Below are 20,267 nucleotides of genomic sequence, written 5' to 3' on the forward strand. Positions count from 1 at the left end.
AGGTTTTGTCAAATGCTTTTTCTACACTTATAGATAAGATCATGTGCTTTTTCTTCTTTATCCTGGTGGATTACATTGATTTTTTTTTTTTTTTTGAATACTGAAACAGTCTTCATTCACTGGAATAAATCCCACTGGTATAAAATTCTTTTAATGTATGGCTGGATTCTATTTTCTGATATTATGCTAAGGATTTTTTTCACTCATATTTATGAGGAATATTGGTTTTAAGTTTTCTGTTTTTATACTGGTGTCAGGATAATACGATATTCATAAAATAAAAAGGAAAGTTTTCCCTCCTCTCCTATATTCTGGAAGATTGTATAAAATTGGTTTTAATTCTTCATTAAACATTTGGTAGTATTTTCCAATGAAACTATCTGGCCCCGGAGTTTTAAATTATTAATTCAATGTCCTTAATAGTTATAGGGCAATTCAAATGATCTTATTTCATATTTGGTTAGTATTAATGACTGGTGTTTAAGGAAGTTATCCATTTTCTCTAAGTTGTCAAACTTGTGTGTGTAGAATTGTTCATACAATTCCCTTATTATCCTTTGGATGTCTGCAGGGTCTCTAGTGGTATCCCATGTTTCATTTCTGATATTGGTAATGTGTTTCTATTTTATGGTCACTCTTGCTTTTGGTTTTTCAAGTTACTGACTTTTAATATCGGCTTTCATGAGGTATAACTAACATATACACTTGTAAGATATTTAAAGTATACAGTATACGGTGATTTGATAAAAGTTTACATTGGGAAATGATTCTCTCCATCTACTTAATTAATATCTATCACCTCACATGTTTATCTTTGTGATGAGAGCATTTAAATTTTGCAAATTTTGTTATACAATACAGTGTTATTTAACTATAGTCACTATGTTTTACATTAGCTCCTCAGAACTTATTCATCTTATAGCTGAACTCTGTACCCTTTTACCAACCTCTGCCTATTTTCCCTGCCCTCCAGCTTATTATTTTCTGTCTTATTATATACAAAAATTAACTGAAATGAATGAGACAAACAAAAAAACTGAAACTACAAAATCTCTAGAAGAAAACACTGCAGAAAGACCTTATAACCTTTAGAAGGGTGAAGATATTTTAGTAGTTTAAAAAGGCAAGACCCATAAAGGGTCTTTTCCATAAAGGAAAAAGTTGAATTGGGTTTCATCAAAACTAGTAACTTCCTAACACTTAGGAAAATGTAAATGTAAGCCACAGTCTGGGAAACAGTATTCCCTACATGTATCTTACAAAACCTTTTCTTCAGAACATAGAATGTTTATAACTCAATAATAGAATACAAAGAACCCAGTGTTTATTAATGAACAAGAAATCTGAACAAACATTTCATTAAACAAATATATGAGTAGCCAATATAAAATAAATTGTTAGCTTTTAGTATTATTTTTAATATTTTTCAGCTATATTAAAACAGATCATTTTAGATACTGTTTCATCAGTGAGGAGGAAACCAAAAACCACGTATTGATATAAAAACCAATTGCATATATATTCTTAATGACTAACTGCATAGAAGAAATGTAAAATATGTACATTTCTTTTTAAAAACAATGTAATCGATTTATATATATCTAGTATCAAGTTACCCAAAAAAGTTAAGGAACTAAAGTGTGGTGGAGTTGGTGGGGGCTGGGAGTTAACACCCTTGGGGTAATTCCTCAGCCAAGAGGGGACAGAAATTAAGGGATGAATGCTTCTTCCTGTCAGCCTTGTGGACAGACCTGAAAGGTGCTCCATGCATTCCTCACAAGGTCTTGGCAGGATTAAGCCACAGTTGCCCACATAGTAACCAGTTAACTGATGTACCCATGTGTTGGCTTTTCTTCCTTCTCTATTTCTCTCTGCTTTTCTCTCACTGATGCTTCCTGAGATCTTCTCTCATAAAATATGTATACACAAATATTTGTGTAAGGCTCTGCTTTCATAGGAGAACCCAGACCAAGATACCTCTAAAAGTTTCCAGACTCAGAGTAGTTTTACAGCAAATTATTTCAAACCTTCAGTAAAAAGCTATTTCTTAAACCACATTATGGGTTGTAAAATTATGCAGTCCATATTACTTATATGTATAAAATCCTGATCCAAACAGATCTAAGAGTACAGGAACACTTTTCTAGTAGAAAAAAGCAGAATTGTGTTTTGTTTTGTTTTGTTTTGCTAACACTTCCCTGATTTTTACCCAGATGTCTTTACCATTACTAAAATTTGTATGGGAGATGGGTCCCAGGAGATGTCATCAATTCATTTGATTCAATGTGTGTTTTCGGTGTATTAGGTATTATGATAAGCTCTGGAGGAATTCAAAGCTGAGACAGTATCTGCCTTCACTGAGCCTTCTGACTTCTATATCATACATGGCAGATGAACACAAACTGTAATATTATAACACCGTGCCCAGTATCATAAACTAAAATAACAGATATGATACATAAAATTTTTTTTAAAATGCCCTCTAGAATTTATAGTTAGTGAGGAGATAGGGCACAGGCATATCAAATAAAATTAAATGTTGGGAAAATTGAATGGTATCAAAGGCCCAAAAGAGAATTCTAATTCCTAAAAGGAATTAGAGTGATTAGAAAAGACTTTCTGGAGGTGAGATCTGAACAGATTAGATAGAGGTAAGTGAGGACAAAGAGGTTGAATATTCAAGATAATGAACAGAGTTACCATCACTGATATTACAGACTGATTCACTTAAAACCCACTCCTACCCTTTTTGTCTTACTTTATTATAAAGACTATAAAATTAAAAACACATTTCTCTTCTTGTAGCCATAATTCTTCATACGACCTACGTAATCTCCCGAGTTATCCTTGCACTTAAAGGTGTGAAGACAGAAGTAGGCGAAGTGAGGTTGCAAATCATACATAGAAGACTGGGTCGTTGGGAATAGTTTTGGTAGTTACCATCATGGAATTTGAGCCATGATGGTTAACTCTACAAAAAATAGATGGTAACCAAGATGGCAGCTGGTTCCCTGGCCCTCTATGCCATCTGCTGGCCTGTAGTAAATCCCTTATAGTTTGTGTTACATGTAAAGCCCTGCTCACACAGCTGTTGTTAAGGCAGTATTTTGAATGCCTTGAGGATATGGCTTACCTCCTGGAAATTGTGTTAGAATTAGGCAAGGCTGGTTACAGTTGAGAAGGAATTAAAATTTATATCAGTCCTAATTGGATAACAATAAAGCAAAAATAGAATCTAGATGTTAGATGGATGGTCACTGTAAACATTTTTCAGTTATGTTTAAAATTTTTTATTAATAAAATGTTAGGAAAATTAAAGCTTGTAGGAAAAGACTTTAACTGTGCCAAGTAATTTTGAATTTTCCCAAAAAACTTGTGATTGTCATTTCTAGATTGTTATTCTGAAAAATATTTACCAGTGATTTGAACCACAGTTTCAGGCAAGATTCTAGAATGATTCATAGTGGGTAAATAATATTTCACAGATTTAATAACCTCAGGTGTGTAAAAAAGTTTTTATATCAGTTCCTTCCAAAATATATATAAATTAAAATTTAAAAAGAAAAGAAGGCAATCCATAGGTAACATGTCCTTTATCCAGTGAGTCTTAAAAGGATGGGGAAAAGTGTTATCTTGAAAAAGTTAGTTTTTCAGTTTTATTTCTTATTTTAACACTGCACTCAACCAAACTCTATCCACCCTTTCTCTGTAAATCTGCTGTAAAGAAACAGTTACCGAATTAATGTTTATATGGATTGTTGTTTAGGAGGAAGCAGAAGAGAAATTGAGAAAGCAAAGGGAGTTGAAGCAAGATTTTATAGAACAAATGGCCCTGAAGGAATTAGTACTCCAGGCTGCGAAAGAGGAAGAGGAGACCTTCAGAAAGGCTATGCTAGCTAAGCTTGCTGAGGATGATCGGATAGAACTGATGAATGCTCAGAAACAAAGAATGAAGCAACTAGAACACAGGAGGGCTGTGGAAAAACTCATTGAAGAGCGTCGCAACCAGTTCCTTGCAGACAAAGTAAGAAAGTGTTCTGTTTTTTTAATTATCACTGAACCAACAATCAGCTCATCTGTTCCTCCACTAAGCATTTAACTGAGACCCTTGCTGTTAGGTTATCTGTTTACTAACATATGGTATAGACGTTTTCTGACCAATCATTCCTTAATGCATCTAGAATATATTTATTGATGCTTTCCATTGTGCTAGACACTGGTTGGCTGGTGTTGAGAACATAAATACAACTAAGTCCATGATATCTATGAGTTTATGGTCTTGTATAAAAATATATAAAAGCAATCATTATAAAGATAGGCCATGTACATGTGATAATAATTATACAGGTATGGGCATCTTGGTATGGTAGAGGGGACACAGATCATGAATGCCCTGGATGCTATTTTAAGGAAAGTGTTCTTTATCCAGGTGGACCCACTGAAGAATTAAGTAGGCTACATGGTTAAGTTCTGCACTTGGAAAGATGACTTGAGTAGGGATATTGGGGTAGAGTGAGGGGAGTAAGACTGGAGACAAAGAGACCAGTTAGGACATTACTATGGTAAGTCAGTGAGAGGTGGGGAAAACCCATGCAAATGGAGAAAGGGGGAGATATGAGGGAGATAGCTTTGATGGGGCTTGGTGACCAGTTAGGTCTGGAGAGGTAAGAGCAGGATTATGGCTGCTGCTACTACTACTAAATAATACTACTGCTACCATCTTCAGTGAATGGGTGAGGTCCTAAAGAAAACAAGGAAAAATGGATTTCAAGGGGATATATAATTCCATTTTGTCCACATTAATTCTTAGGCCCCAGGGGGAGATTTCTTAGCTGGCAATGTAGATTTCAGAGTTGGAGAGGGAACTAGATTTGTGCCTTTGGACACATATGTTTCATTCATAAACCTGAAATAATACTTAAATAATCTGCCTTACTAGAGTGTTGAGCTATAAGAACCAAATAATATATAAGTACTCTGTAAGTACAAATAACTCTAAATATGAAGAATACAGATTAGGCATATGGTAAATATTTGATTAATGGAAGTGGTAGCAGTTAACAATGGAAATTTATTGTTTACATACATCATTTACTATTCTAAGCTCATTATAAGCAAAGTGATAACTTTAAATTTTCAACCCTGTGAGTTAGGTATTATTCTACCCCCATTTTAAAGATGTGGAAACTAAGGCATAGAGAGATGACATATATATTGCTCAAGGTTTCACAGCAAGTAACTAGCAGAGCAGGGATTAATAAAGTTACTTATGGTAATGATGATCTCTTCCTGTATGGGTGGGCAGGAAGAAATCTTGAGATATTCTTGTAATCAACAGATACTGACCTGTTAGGCATGCTGCTGAGTGTTGGTGAAGGAAACAAAATAAAAATTAATTCTGGTAGCTTCTAGGGTAGTGCAAAAAATAGGGTACAAATTTGTAAAAGACTTGATTATATATAAAATTATACTAAGAGTACATTTCCTAAATGTACTATGTAAACATTTATAGAATTTGGTAGTTGTAATTTACTAATTGTGCAATATGGTTGACCCATGAACAGCACATGGGTGAGGGGTGCTGAACCATCCCCCTCACCCAGTCAAATATCCACAATTAACTTCTGACTCCCCCAAAACTTAATAACCTACTGAGGAACAGAAGCCTTACTGATAACATAAAGATTCAATTAGCACTTATTTTATATATGTATTACACCCTACATTCTCAAAGTAAGCCAGAGAAAAGAAAATGTTATCAAGAAAATAAAAAGAGAAAATACATTCACAGTACTATATTGTATTTATCGAAAAAAAAAATTACTGGTAAGGGGACCTGTGCAGTTCAAACCTGTGTTATTCATGGGTCAACTGGACATTTCTGGCAGAACTATGTGGGTTTACCTGGAAATACATAAAAGATGAATAAAAGCAGAAGGCTATTCTAAGTTGGCAACATATAGAAATACCACAACCAGAAACTTGAATGATAGGCAGAGGAGTCTAGATAAGATACAATAGGAAACTGATGATCTTTAGCAAGAGGAGAAGGTAGTAATTCAAGAAAGAGGTGATGAGGACCTGGAATAGGTTCACAAAGCAATGGAAGCAAGAAAGGGAAGAGTTTAAATATTTTTAAAGTAAGATGAGACTGGTATAGCTTTTTTGGACCATGAAGGGTAGAGTGGAGGAGGGAGTCAAAATAACTCCCAAGGTTTTAAATATTAGAAACTCAAAGACTACCAAATGCTGTTGTGTTATGAGGTAGAACAAAAAAGATATAATACTTCAGTTTAAATCATGGTGTGTTTGAAATGGAAATGCAAATTGAAAATATTCTTAAGGCAGTTGACCCAGAAGAACAAAGCTTAGGTCAAATTTTCCTACAAATACATATCTCGCATTAAGCAGCACAGAGAGAGGTTCAAGCTAAGATGATTCCAGTAAGAAGGGCCAGTCAAGTCTTGGTGAACATTCTTACTTGATGGTAGGAGGAGGAGGAAGAAAACAATGACATGACCAAGAGATGGTTAGAAAGGCAAGAGAATCTGGATGGTGTATCACAGAAAACCAAGAGAGATCAGTTCTGTCTTTTGCCTGCTCCATGAAGTGTTGAGATACTTTGGCTCACCTCTCTTCTTACTTAACGTCACACCACAGTTCTGTTGCCATATTTCCAGATGTCTAAATGACAAAGTTGGAAACAATTTGTCTTAATTTTCTTTAATGTAAATATTCCTAGTATGAAGCTGTGTGCTTCAAGTGTCTAAGATTGGGTCACATCCCAAGGCAAGGGTGGATTTTCATTATCATGGAACATGATAATCCTTTCCATTATAATCCTATGAGGCTCTAACTGATTTCTAGATTTTGAAGATATTCCTAAATAGGTATCTATAATACTGTCTAGCTTTTTAAGAAATCATATGTTTAGGCAGACAAAAATCTGAAACTCCCCAGGAAGCAGTTTCCTACTACCAGCTATTCAGAATTTGTCCTAAATTTCAGAGTTTTCTAAACTTTTTATCCTAGTTTAGTATAAAAATGTTTATTAGGATATTTAATGTGTTTACCACATCCTAAGAAGAGAAATCTTGTATTATACCCAAATTAGAGACTATACATCATTGGACAAAAATTTAACAAGTGAGTTTTTCTCACAACATTATAGAACTTTCTTGTATCTCCTTTTTATAAGGAACATATCAGTTAGAATTAGGTTTGGCTACAGGTACAGAGACCAAATTTATGGTGTCTTAGTAGATAGGTCATACAGACTTTTATGAGAAAGAATAAACTATCTGCTTATATTCCGTTGGCAGAAACCAAGTCCTATTTTGACCACACCTGACTGTAAGGGAGCCTTAGAAATGTAGTCTTCAAAACAAACAAACAAACAAAAAACAACAACTCAGATGTAACAATTCCATGGCAGATTCTGTTACCCTATTTGATCTTAGAGGTAACATAAATAAGGGCCACTCAACTCTTTGATTCAAAAACAAGATGGATGAGAATGTCTTTTCTCAATTAGCTGTTATCAATGCTATGTCTGATTCTGTAATGCAGATAGTATTATAGTAGATGAAATACTTTCATGAGAAGCAATTACATGTTTAAGTGGCACTGGAAATGGCTGTGTCCTAGCATTCCCGTTTTTCTTCATTGGTAACTATGAAGAGTTATTAGGTTATGTAGAAGCTGGTCTCCCATTGTAGGAAAACAGACATACTCTTTTCTAGTTCACATGACTTTGATAAGGACTGGTCTGAAAAAATAATGAGCCTAGGAAACGATAGTTACTACAAAGACACGCTTAACATTAACATTACTTTAATTCTAGGTGGGAATTCACCACTTCAGTGGTCTGCCTTTAGCACCCTACCCTTTCCAACAGGATTATTTGGGTATGGCTCCATAAGAGTTCTTTTAAGCCCTAAAACTTTTTTTTTTTTTTTTTTAATTTATTTGGCAGAGATCACAAGTAGGCAGAGAGGCAGGCAGAGAGGAAGGAAAGCAGGCTCCTTGCTGAGCAGAGAGCCTGATGTGGGGCTCCATCCTAGGACCCTGGGATCATGACCTGAGCCGAAGGCGGAGGCTTTAACCCATTGAGCTACCCAGGCGCCCCTAAGCCCTAAAACTGTTAAAGCTGGTCCTCTCTTCCATAGTATATGGTACAGAAGTTTGATGTGGTTATATAAGAGCATTCAAAACTCTCTCCTGAGAAACACCAGTTTTTGTTTTTTTTTTTTAAAGCTCAGCAAGTCCCAAGATTGGATTTTTTTTTTTAAGATTTTATTTATTTATTTGGCAGAGATCACAAGTAGGCAGAGAGGCAGGCTGAGAGAGAGGGAAGCAGGATCCCCACTGAGCAGAGAGCCCAATTCGGGGCTCAATCCCAGGACCCCAGGACCATGACCTGAGCCAAAGGCAGAGGCTTAACCCACTGAGATACCCAGGTGCTCTGAAACACTGATTCTTCTGTTGGAACTATTTACCTTTTAGATATCCCTGTTTGGTTTTTGTTGTTTTTTTTTTAAAGATATTATTTATTTATTTGACAGAGAGAGATCACAAGTAGGCAGAGAGGCAGGCAGAGAGAGAGAGAGGAGGAAGCAGGCTCCCCGCTGAGCAGAGAGCCCGATGCGGGACTCGATCCCAGGACCCTGAGATCATGACCTGAGCCGAAGGCAGCAGCTTAACCCACTGAGCCACCCAGGCGCCCTGGTTTTTTTTTTTTTAAGTTTTATTTATTTATTTGACAGAGATCACAAGTAGGCAGAGAGGCAGGCAGAGAGAGAGAGAGAGGAGGAAGCAGGCTCCCTCCTGAGCAGAAAGCCTGATACAGGACTCGATCCCAGGACCCCGAGATCATGACCTGAGTTGAAGGCAAAGGTTTAACCTACTGAGCCAACCAGGTGCCTCCCTATTTTGTTTTATACAGTAAACTGCCTTCAGCACTGGGCATATGGTTAACATTATATAAATATCTGAATAAATTAGGAGATCCCTTCTTTGAAAATGTTTTCCTTGGTAATGAAGGTATATTGTCCTAGAAATATATACTTGCCTCCCTAAAAACCCAGTCATGACTACTGTTTTCGTAACTTTAAAAGATAGATGTTGTATATATTGTATATATAATAAATATAAGATATATCTATCTTCAGAATATGGTATATTCTGAAGTTAGTATCAAAAATAGTTCATCAATTTTGTCTAATTCATTATGAGAATAGGTTTAATGACTTCTTAAAAGATTAATGTATGCTGTGACAATAAAATTTTATTTACATTTCCAGCAACGTGAACTAGAAGAATGGCAGTTGCAGCAAAGAAGACAAGGATGTATTAATGCAATTATAGAAGAAGAAAGACTAAAACTTCTCAAAGAACATGCTACAAAATTACTAGGCTATCTCCCTAAAGTAAGTGAGATTTAACTCAAGGTATAATCTTCCTGACCTCCAATAGTGGGGAAAATTACATGGTAACTAGGATTTCAGAGAGTCTAGGTTTTGCTTAAAGCAGCAGTAGGATCTTAAGCAGTCATTGACATCTGTCTCTAAAATGAGAGAGTTGGTCTTGGCACATTCTTAGAAGCAGGTGCTAGATTTTCTGAATTTCAATTTTAGAAGTCTAAAACTAAACTACTTGAAATCAGTTGTGATACTTTGTACACTAAAGCTGATGACATACAGGAAAGTCTTGTAATTGGTAACACTGCTAACAGACACATGCTTGAACCAAGTCTGAGACAGATCTGCTATCTAATGGGAAGTTTTAAATAAGTACTAGGGAACCTGTTTTTGAAAGTACTTCCAAAAGATAAGATTTTCATGTATAAGTGAGATACATTCTGACTATAAATGAAGTAACAACTGAGTTTCATAAGCCATATAAACATCTGGATGCATGTAAATAAAATTTCCATCTTTTAAATTTAGAAATGTCATTCAATTTATTCATCTGAAAGAATCAAGTGCTTATTTTTTAGTGCAGTGCTAAGGAGGGAGAAAGGGGATTGAGTAATTATTGCTTGTCCAGAGGTTGTTACAGTCTAATTGGTTGATAGGATTAATTTAGTCTTCTTTTTAAATTAATACATCACCTTATAAGTTCTGGAGAGTCTGGGATTTAGATATTTTTTAAAAGTAAATGTGGAGATGGGGAGAGCCTAACAAACCTGATATATCCCCAAAGGACCTAAATTATTCTTTAGGTCCTTTAAATTATATAAGCAAATACTTAAGAGGCTTTTACTGTATAGTATAAGGGAAAAGAAAAGTAAATAAAAGCATGCAGAATTTCAAAGGGCTTGGTTAAATGGTCTAATTCCAAACTTGGAGCCTTTCCTGCAAGACTGAAGGTTTGCTGATCAGCCACAGAATGGAGGCAAAAGCCAGTCTCATCCATGAGCCTGGCAAAGCTCAGTCTCTTCACCCTGACCTCTCTCAGACCTTATTAAATTCTTTCTCATTCAGCCAATCCTAGCAGTCGTGACCTGCAGTAGTAAGGGAGAAGAGCCCAGATTCCTATTACAAATTCCTACACTGGAGCTGATAGATAAGTCAGGAAATCAAAGAATATTCAGTATATATATCAAATCATAATTTTAGAGAACAGTGATTTTTTTCATAAATGCATTAAATTACAATATCTTAGAGCTTTAACTTCATAAATTTGTAGTCTATATATTTGTTAGCATTTGGTGAACTACTCTAGCATTTGAAGTAACCCACAAAATATTTTTCTTGTAGGGAGTATTTAAAAAAGAGGATGATATCGATATGCTTGGTGAAGAGTTCAGGAAAGTATATCAGAAAAGGAGTGAAATTTGTGAAGAGAAATGACACCATCAAGATTAGGTAAAAACTAGATTGTTTTCACCACTAGATGTCATTGTAACTTTTGTTTTACAGTTAATACTGAATCTTTAATCTACTTGGATTTTCTAAAGTGTCTCTAATTCATAATTACTCTTAGTCAAACTCGTTCTTGTACTGATAATTTGAAGATCTGAGTTATGTACCACATCACAACAGTCCATGTATATATAAGTACGTTACAGGCCAAACCCAGGAGACTAACTTCTTCATACTACTCCTGCTGCTCAGAACTTTTTCTGCATCTCCATTCAGACTACAGTTCCACTGGTATTTTAGGAACTTTACTTCCAGGATTTGGCCAGCCAAAGTATCTTTTTCTTTCTACTATAAGGAAAGAGAATAAGAGTGAGGAATTTCAAAGTGCTTTATTGTCAATGAAAACTTAAAAACAGAATTTCTATAACATAAACTTACCATTTATGAACTAGAGCTGAATCTACAGTACTTTAATATAAAGTACTTTATATTAAATGGCAAGTGGGTCACAAGAAAGAAACAAATTCCTATTATTTTACATATCAATTTTGTATCCCTTAAATCTGAACAGGGAATTCACTGGAATTACTTTGATTTCATTACCAAATGTCTTCATTACTTAGAGTAAAAATAGTGCATTAAAACTTAAAATAAAATATATATGGGTCATACAGTTAGACATACAAAGTCTATATAAAGTAGATAATTTATGAATTTCCCCATTCAAGTGCCTTCATAAATTCCTCTTCGGTGAAAGACAACATCTTGGCAGCTTCAATATGCATCTGTTTGTAACAAATCAATATTGTTTTAGTATTAAGCGTAGACCACAGAACAACAGGAAATTGATAAAAGTGTGTACATATATATGCTATCAAATTGATAAGGTCTGTTGGAATGTGTACTCAAATTCTAATAAACATGATATTTGAAATTACATTCAGTGGTCAGCTTGTAAAAACTTATTTTGTCCATGGTTGTTACTGAACCAACATGTTGAGAGAATAATAACATTTTAATTCCTAGCCTTGGCAAAAAGGGAGAGTGGCAGAACCATGACTCCGTATCTTTTCACCACCATGTAACTTTGTGGACAGAAGGAAACAGTAGTTGGGATTCAATTTTGTCTTCCCTGTTTCAAGAGGCAAACTAATCCCCTAAGATAATAGTTATTCTTGTACATACTTTCTTTAATTAAAGAGTATCCATACAGTATTTCTAGTCGCATTTGCAACATTACTAATATACTTGCATGAAAATATCCATTTGCTTGGATGACACATTGTATATAAATCTTATTATGTATGTTAATAGATAAAATTTTGTGCCTGGGGTGCCTCGGGAGATCGAGGGATCTCTCGATCCCTCAGTGTGGGTTAGGGCCTCTGCCTTCGGCTCAGCTCGGGATCCTGGGGTCCTGGGATTGAGCCGCACATTGGGCTCTCTGCTCAGCAGGGAGCCTGTTCCCTCCTCTCTCTCTGCCTACGTGTAATCTCTCTCTGTCAAATAAATTTTTAAAAAATCTTTAAAAAATTTTGTGCCTACGTGTGTCAAAAAACGTATCTAAAGTAGAAATAATAACTGTTTTAGTAGAGTGGCCCAAATAATACCCATGATTTAACTGTGTTTTTTAAGGACAGACTCACCTTCTGCCTTTTTAAAACATCAATTAATTTTAACTGTTTCTTGAACCCTATCATTAATTCTCCTTTTTGTTTTTCTAGCTTCTTGTTTTCTGATTTTAGTGCTTCAATTTTTTTGTGTTCTTCATTGGCTATATCCTGCAAAAAGAGAAGAAACTTCCATATAGTCTTCAGTCTTTACTGGAAAAAATTATTAAAAATATTGTCACATTAGTAATAAATATCTTTAACTAAAATATAAAAATTTTGCAAATTTTCTTCTTTGCATTACTGAATAACTAACATTGATAACTTAATGATCTCTCAAACATTTTAGAAATAATTTAGTTCTAATTCCAGTAATGCCAGTTTGTAGTAGACCAACTCTTCTGGGGTTAACAAAAACATATTTGAAGGTATAGATGAATAATCAGTAGTAAGCAGAAACTGGAGGTGATAATGCTCCTTGAAAAAAGGGAAATATACTGGCTGAAGTCCATAGTCAGCTGGCTTTTTTTTTTTTTTTTTTCTTCTTCTATAGTCAGCTGGCTTCTGAGAGCACTTTCTACTTCATGGGTTCACAGGAGATGGACCTCGAGGAAAAAGTAGCAGTCTTACTGGTTTGAGAAATGAGAAAACAGGGTTGCCAGGGTGGCAGAAATTTTCAGTTGACAAATCCTAGAAAGAATGGAGCCCTCAAAATTTCCTCAAATCCCTGGTAGACACTTAAATACCCCAAATACCCCGTGGGCAGGGTGAGACCCCTAGGAACACATGAAAGGCAACAGCTATGGTCTAAAGAGCTGAGCAGAGAATTCAGCCACAGGCCTGACAAGGGAGAGAGAGTTTGTGATCTTAGCAAAATTTATCCAAATGGGCTCAGCATCAGTTTGGACAATGGAAAAGAAGGACAATGAACTTTGGTCATTAGAATTTAACAAAGTACAGGAAGACCTTATACTTAAATAAATGTTAAGCCTTTCATGCAAAATGGCAATGATACCAGGAGGAAATCTGAATCTACATACATATATAAAGTAACAGAAATAATAACATAAATATTAGTAGACTTCTTATTAAAATAAATCTCTTTAAAAGATAATTGATAGTGATGTCACGAAGATGGCAGACTACAAAGTTCCGGGCCCTTGTCCCCCAACAAACACACATGCACACACTGAAGACACTGTAGTGTTGTGAGCAGTATAGAAGCCAACTAAGCAGTAACAGCCAAGCAAACACCTAAAAAGCCATATTCAAAAATGATAGGAAATTTCATGGCATTTATGCTCACCCTTTTCCCCCTTACCCTCCTGGCATAATGGAAGGAAGCTTTTCAATTCGTGGAAAGAAGAGTAGAATTTGCCTGTAATGGTCTGACTTGTTTGGGGATTGCCTGAGGGACTGTCTCACCTGATTCAGAGCACTGATGGAATGGTGACACAGTTTATGTATCAGGCTGGAGGCTGCTGGAAGCAGTGGTGGGAACTGCTGCACATAGGGCCTACAGAGGGTCTGCATAACCATGAATGTCTAGGTACAAGAGATTATGGGCTGAGGAATAAAATGCAACATTGAAGGCCCAGAGAAGAAGCAGGGCTGAGGCTCCTAGGAAGTTAAACATTTAAATGACAGGGTAAAGAGCTTTAAGACATACAGAAAACAAATCAAAACGGTAATGGGAAGTTCTTCCCCATCAGCAATAACTGGAAATGTAAATGAATTAAACTTCCCCTAGATTGTATTTAAAAAAATAAGATTGAACTGTATATTGTCTACAAGAGATATAAGGACTTACATTGGAAAAATGAAAAAAGACACTGCATGCAAATGGTACCCAAAGGAGGACAGGGGGGTCTATAATAGTATCAGACAAAATAGACTATAAGTCAAAACAGTTATGAGAGACAAAAAGGCCATTATGTAATAAAATGCTTCATTCACCAAGAAATTACAACAATTGTATATTCACCAAACATCAGTTCCTAAATATATGAGGCAAACATTGACAGAACTGGTGGAGGAAAAAAAACCTCGGTGATTATAGTAGACTTCAATATCCCACCTATGGATATAACAACAAGAAAGAAGGGCATTAAGAACAGTACATGAACAACCCAGCAGACCAACTGGGCCCAAAAGATGTATATAGTACATTCCACCCAACAAAAGCAAAATACACATTTTTCCTTTGTTTCACCCCTAAAGATTTATTTATTTGAGAGAGAATGTGAGCATGTGCAGGGGTGAAGGGCAGAGAGAGAGGGAGAGAGAAACCCAAGCAGACTGTGCTAAATGTGGAGCCCGACAGGGCTCAATCTCACCACCTTTAGACTATAACCTGAGCTGAAGCTGAAACCAAGAGTCAACACTCAACTGACTGTACCACCCAAGTGGCCCCAAATACACATTTTTCTTAAGTGTACATGGAACATTCTCCAAAACAGATCATAGGCCACAAAACAAGTCTTAGTAAATTCTAAAAGACTGAAGCCATACAAACTTTCTGTTCACACTAAATGAAACTCAAAATCAACATCAGAAGGAAAACTGGAAAATCTATAAATATGTGGGGATTAAGCAATATACTCTTAACCAATGGATCAAAGAAGAAATCATAAGGGAAGTTAGAAATTATCTTCAGATAAATGACAACTAAAACACAATGTACCAAAACTTACAGGATATAATGAAAGCAATGCTAATGTGAAAATGTATAGCTACAAATGTTTATGTTAAAAAAGAATAAAGATCTCAAATCATAACAACTAAAGAACTAAACTATAGAACTAAACCCAAAGCTAGCTGAAAGTAGGAAATACTAAAGATTAGATCAGAGATAAATAGAGAATAAAATAATAGTAGAGAAAAATCAATGAAACTAAGAGTTGGTTCTTTGAAAAGATCAACAAAATTTACTTTATCTAGGCAAAAAAAGATAGACTCAAATAACAGCAGAAATGAAAGGGGATATTAAAACTGACTTACAGAAATAAAATTGTAAATGGGACAGTAGACATTACAACTAAAACCACAGAAATAAAGAGGATAAGAGAATACTCTGAGCAATGATACACCAATAATTGGATAACCTAGATGAAGTAAATTCCTAGACACTACCAAACTACTAAAACTGAATGATGAAGAAATAGGAAATTAGTTCAGGCAATACAAATATGTAACTAGTTAGCAGACTGAAGGAGCACTCAAAAACCTCTCAGCAAGGAAATCCCCGAACCAGATGGCTTTACTGGAGAATTATACCAAATATTTTAAGAAAAATTAACACCAAGAAGAGTCCAAGATAGCAGAGGAGTAGGAGACTTTAATTTCATCCGGTCCCAGGAATTCAGTTAGATAGCTATCAAATCATTCTGAATACCTGCAAACTCAATCAGAGATCAAAGAAAAGAGTAGCAGCCATTCTATGAACAGAAAAGTGACCAGTTTCTGGAAGGTAGGTGGTACGGAGAAGTGAGTATGAGGTGATATATGGGAAGACACACCATAGCGGGGAGGGAGCTTCCATCAGCTGGCTACTGGCAAGTGACAGAGCAGCGGAGCACAAAATCAGAACTTTTAGGAGTTAGAGCATAGGGTGCAGCCAGAAACCAGGGAGACAGGAGTGACTGACTGCTTTTCTCTGAGGGCTCACTGAGGAGTGGGATCCCAAGTTCTCGGCTTCTCTGGGGCCAGAGATTGGGAGGCCGCCATTTTCATTCTTGTCCCCTAAAGCTGAACTGAATGACCAGAGGAAAGTTGGAAAGAAAAATACATGGAGGCTAAAAAGCATCCCACTAAAGAACCAATGGGTCAATCAGGAAATTAAAGAACTTTAAAAATCATGGAAACAAATGAAAATGAGAACACAACTGTTCAAAACCTTTGGAATGCAGCAAAGGCAGTCCTAAGAGGGAAGTATATAGCACCACAAGTCTTTCTCAAGAAACCAAGTCTCAAATACAGAAGCTAAACTTATATCTAGAAGAGCTGAGATAGGACAGCAAATAAAGCCTAAACCCAGCAAGAGAAGAGAAATAATAAAGATCAGAGCAGAAATCAATGAAACAGAAACCAAAAGAACAGTAGAACAGATAAATGAAACTAAGAACTGGTTCTCTGAAAGAATAAGATTGATAAACCCCTGGTCAGACTTATCGAAAAGAGAAAGGACCCAAACAAAATCATGAATAAAAGAAGAAAGATCAAAACTAACAACAAAGAAATACGAACAATTATAAGAACACATTATGAGCAACTATATGCCAGCAAATCAAACAATCTGAAAGAAATGGATGCATTCCTAGAGACTTATAAACTACCAAAACTGAACCAAAAAGAAATAGAAAAGATGAACAGATCCATAACCAGTAAGGAAATTGAAGCAGTAATCAAAAATCTCCCCCCCCCCCCAAAAAAAACAAGAGCCCAGGACCAGATGGCTTCCCTGGAGAGTTTCACCAAACATTTCAAGAAGGATTAACACCTATTCTTCTGAAGCTGTTCAAAAAATATAAATGGAAGAAAAACTTCCAAACTCTTTCTTTGAGGCATTACCTTGATCCGAAGACCAGACAAAGACCTCATCAGAAAGGAGAATTACAGACCAATGTCCCTGATGAACATGGATGTAATAACTCTTACAAAATACTAGCCAAAAGGATCCAACAATACAGTCAAAGGATTATTCATCACGACCAACTGGGATTAATTCCAGGGCTATAAGGGTTCAACATCGGTAAATCAATGTGATACACTACATAAATAAAAGAAAGGACAAGAACCATATGATCCTCTCAATAGACACAGAAGAAGCATTTGAGAAAGTACAGCATCCTTTCTTGATTGAAACTTTTCACTGTGTAGGGATAGAGGGAACATACCTCAATACCATAAAACCGTCTACGAAAAACCTACAGTACATATCATTCTCAATGGGGAAAAACTCAGAGCTTTTCCTGTAAGGTCAGAAACACGGCAGGGATGTCCAATATCACCACTGCTATTCAACAAGTACTAGAAGTCCTAGCCTCAGCAATCAGACAACAAAAAGAAATAAAGGCATCTGAATCAGCAAAGAAGTAGTCAAACACTCTTAGCAGATGACATGATACTTTATGTGGATAACCCAAAAGATTCCACCCCCTAATTGCCAGAACTCATAAAGGAATTCATATGAAGTGTCAAGATATAAAATCAAGGGGCACCTGGGTGGCTCAGTGGGTTAAAGGCTCTGCCTTCGGCTCAGGTCACGATCCCAGGGTCCTGGGATTGAGCCCCACGTCGGGCTCTCTACTCAGCAGGGAACCTGCATCCCCTCCACCCCCACCTACCTCTCTACTTGTGATCTCTGTCAAATAAATAAAAATCTTTTTTAAAAAAAAGATATAAAATCAATGCACAGAAATCAGTTGCATTTCTATACACCAAGAATGAGACAGAAGAAAGAGAAATTGAGTCGATCTCATTTACAGCTGCACCCAAAGCCATGAGATTCCTAGAAATAAATTTAACCAAAGAAGCAAAGGATCTGTACCCAGAAAATTATAGAATACACATGAAAGTAATTGAGGAAGACACAAAGAAATGGAAAAAAGTTCCATGCTCATGGAATAGAAGAACAACTATTGTTAAAATGTCTATGCTAGCTAGAGCAAACTACACAATGCAATCCTTATCAAAAAACCATCAACTTTTTTTCACAGAACTGTAATAAATAATCCTAAAATTTGGATGGAACCAGAAAAGACCCCAAATAGCCAAAGGAATGTTGAAAAAGAAAACCAAAGCTGGTGGCATCACAAATCTGGACTTCAAGCTCTATTACAAAGCTGTAATCATCAAGACAGTATGGTGCTGGCACAAAAACAGACATAGATCAATGGAATAGAATAATGAACCCAGAAGTGAACCCTCAACTCTATGGTCAACTAATCTTCCACAAAGCAGGGAAGAACATCCAATGGAAAAAAGACAGTCTCTTCAACAAATGGTGATGGGAAAACTGGACAGCCACATGCAGGGATCTTTACTAAGATAAAAAGCTTTTGCACAGCAAAGGGAACAATCAACAAAACAAGACAATTGGCAGGATCAGAGAGGGTATTTCCAAATGACTTATCAGATAAAGGGCTAGTATCCAAAATCTATAGAGAACTTACCAAACTCAACACCCAAAGTGCAAATAATCCAATCAAGAAATGGGCAGAAGACCTGAACAGACATTTCTTCAAAAAAGACATCCAAATGGCCAACAGACACATGAAAAAGTATACAACATCACTCGGCATCAGGGAAGTACAAATCAATACTACAGTGAGATACCACCTCACACCAGTTAGAATGACTAAAATTAAGTCGGGAAATGACCGATGTTGGCGAGGATGCAGAGAAAGGAGAACCCTCCTACACTGTTGGTGGGAATGCAAGCTGGTGCAGCCACTCTGGAGAACAGTATGGAGGTTCCTTGGAAAGTTGAAAAGAGAGCTACCCTACAACCCAGGAATTGCACTACTGGGTATTTATTTACCCCAAAGATATAAATGTAGTGATCCAAAGGGGCACCTGCACCCTAGTGTTTATACCAGCAATGTCCACAATAGCCAAACTATGGGAAGAGCCCAGCTATCCATCAACAGATGAATGGATAAAGATGAGACAGACAGACAGACAGACACACAGACAGACACACACACACACACACACACACACACAGGAATATTACGCAGCCATCAAAAAATGAAATCTGGCCATTTGCAATGATGTGGATGGAACTAGAGGGTATTATGCTAAGTGAAAGAAGTTAATCAGAGAATGATACTTATCATATGATCTCACTGATATGTGGAATTTGAGAAACAAGGCAGAGGATCACAGGGGAAGAGAGGAAAAAATGAAACAAGATGAAACCAGAGAGGGAGATAAGTCATAACTGACTCTTATCTTAGGAAACAAACTGAGTATTGCTGGAGGGAGGGGAATGGAGAGATGGGGTGGCTGGGTAATGGATACTGGGGAAGGTATGTGTTGTGGTGAACACTGAGTGTTGTTTGAGACTGATCAATCACAGAACCATAGCCCTGAAACAAATAATACATTATGTTAATTTAAAAAATGAAATAAAATTTATATTAAAAAATAAAGAAAAATTAACACCAATCATGTTCAAATTCTTATCACAAACTGAAGAGACCAAAACTCATTCTGTGAAAGTCAGCATTAGTCCATTACCAAAGCCAGAGAAAAACATGAGAAAAAAACCCACAGAACAATATCCCTCAGAAATACTGATGTGAAAATCCCCAACAAAATAATAGCAAACTGAGTTCTGCAGTACATGCAAAGGTTTATACAGAACAACCAAGTGGGATATATTCCTGGAAGCAAGGATGGTTCAACATATGAAAATCAATCAACGTAACACTCCACATTAACAGAAGGAAGGGAAAAAAACACTCACAATCCCTTCAATTGATGTAGAAATAGCATATGAGAAGATTTAACACATTATCATGACAGAATGATACTACTTCAACATAATAAAAGCCATATAGGAAAAGCCCACAGCTAACAGACTCAGTGGTAAAAGACTGGAAGCTTTAGCTCTATGATCAGGAAGAACACAAGTTACCTCCTTTTGGACTGATTGATTGATTTCTTTGTTTGTTTGACACAGAGAGAGAACCCACAAATGGGCAGAGAGGCAGGCAGGGAGAGAGAGGGATGCAGGCTCCCTGCCAAGCAGAGAGCCCGATGCGGGGCTCAATTCCAGGACCCTGAG

At 36.3% G+C, this 20,267-nt stretch overlaps 2 protein-coding genes across 7 annotated transcripts in view; one reads left to right on the forward strand and one right to left on the reverse strand.

The window, feature by feature from the left end:
* The window catches only part of MNS1 (meiosis specific nuclear structural 1), a 41,031-nt gene extending 28,279 nt beyond the window's left edge, over window positions 1-12,752 (forward strand). For all 3 annotated transcript variants that reach the window (XM_082733835.1, XM_082733837.1, XM_082733836.1), the window contains 4 exons: window positions 3,767-4,024; window positions 9,303-9,428; window positions 10,761-10,868; window positions 12,590-12,752. In XM_082733835.1, the coding sequence (XP_082589961.1) occupies window positions 3,767-4,024; window positions 9,303-9,428; window positions 10,761-10,853 (477 nt within the window). In that variant the 3' untranslated portion in view covers window positions 10,854-10,868; window positions 12,590-12,752. The remainder of the gene's footprint in view (window positions 1-3,766; window positions 4,025-9,302; window positions 9,429-10,760; window positions 10,869-12,589) is intronic.
* TEX9 (testis expressed 9) overlaps window positions 1-20,267 on the reverse strand; it is an 81,193-nt gene that overhangs the window by 4,910 nt on the left and 56,016 nt on the right. For 2 of the 4 annotated variants that reach the window (XM_082733841.1, XM_082733843.1), the window contains 2 exons: window positions 12,512-12,646; window positions 11,236-11,650 (listed from right to left, as the gene is read on the reverse strand). In XM_082733841.1, coding sequence (XP_082589967.1) covers window positions 11,573-11,650; window positions 12,512-12,646 — 213 coding nt within the window. In that variant the 3' untranslated portion in view covers window positions 11,236-11,572. Of the gene's footprint in view, window positions 1-11,235; window positions 11,651-12,511; window positions 12,647-20,267 lie in introns of those variants that run through there. The other 2 variants (XM_082733842.1, XM_082733844.1) reach the window with 1 other exon arrangement.

This window comes from Mustela nivalis (assembly GCF_964662115.1).
Source record: "Mustela nivalis genome assembly, chromosome: 6".
In the NCBI taxonomy this organism is placed as follows: Eukaryota; Metazoa; Chordata; class Mammalia; order Carnivora; family Mustelidae; genus Mustela; species Mustela nivalis.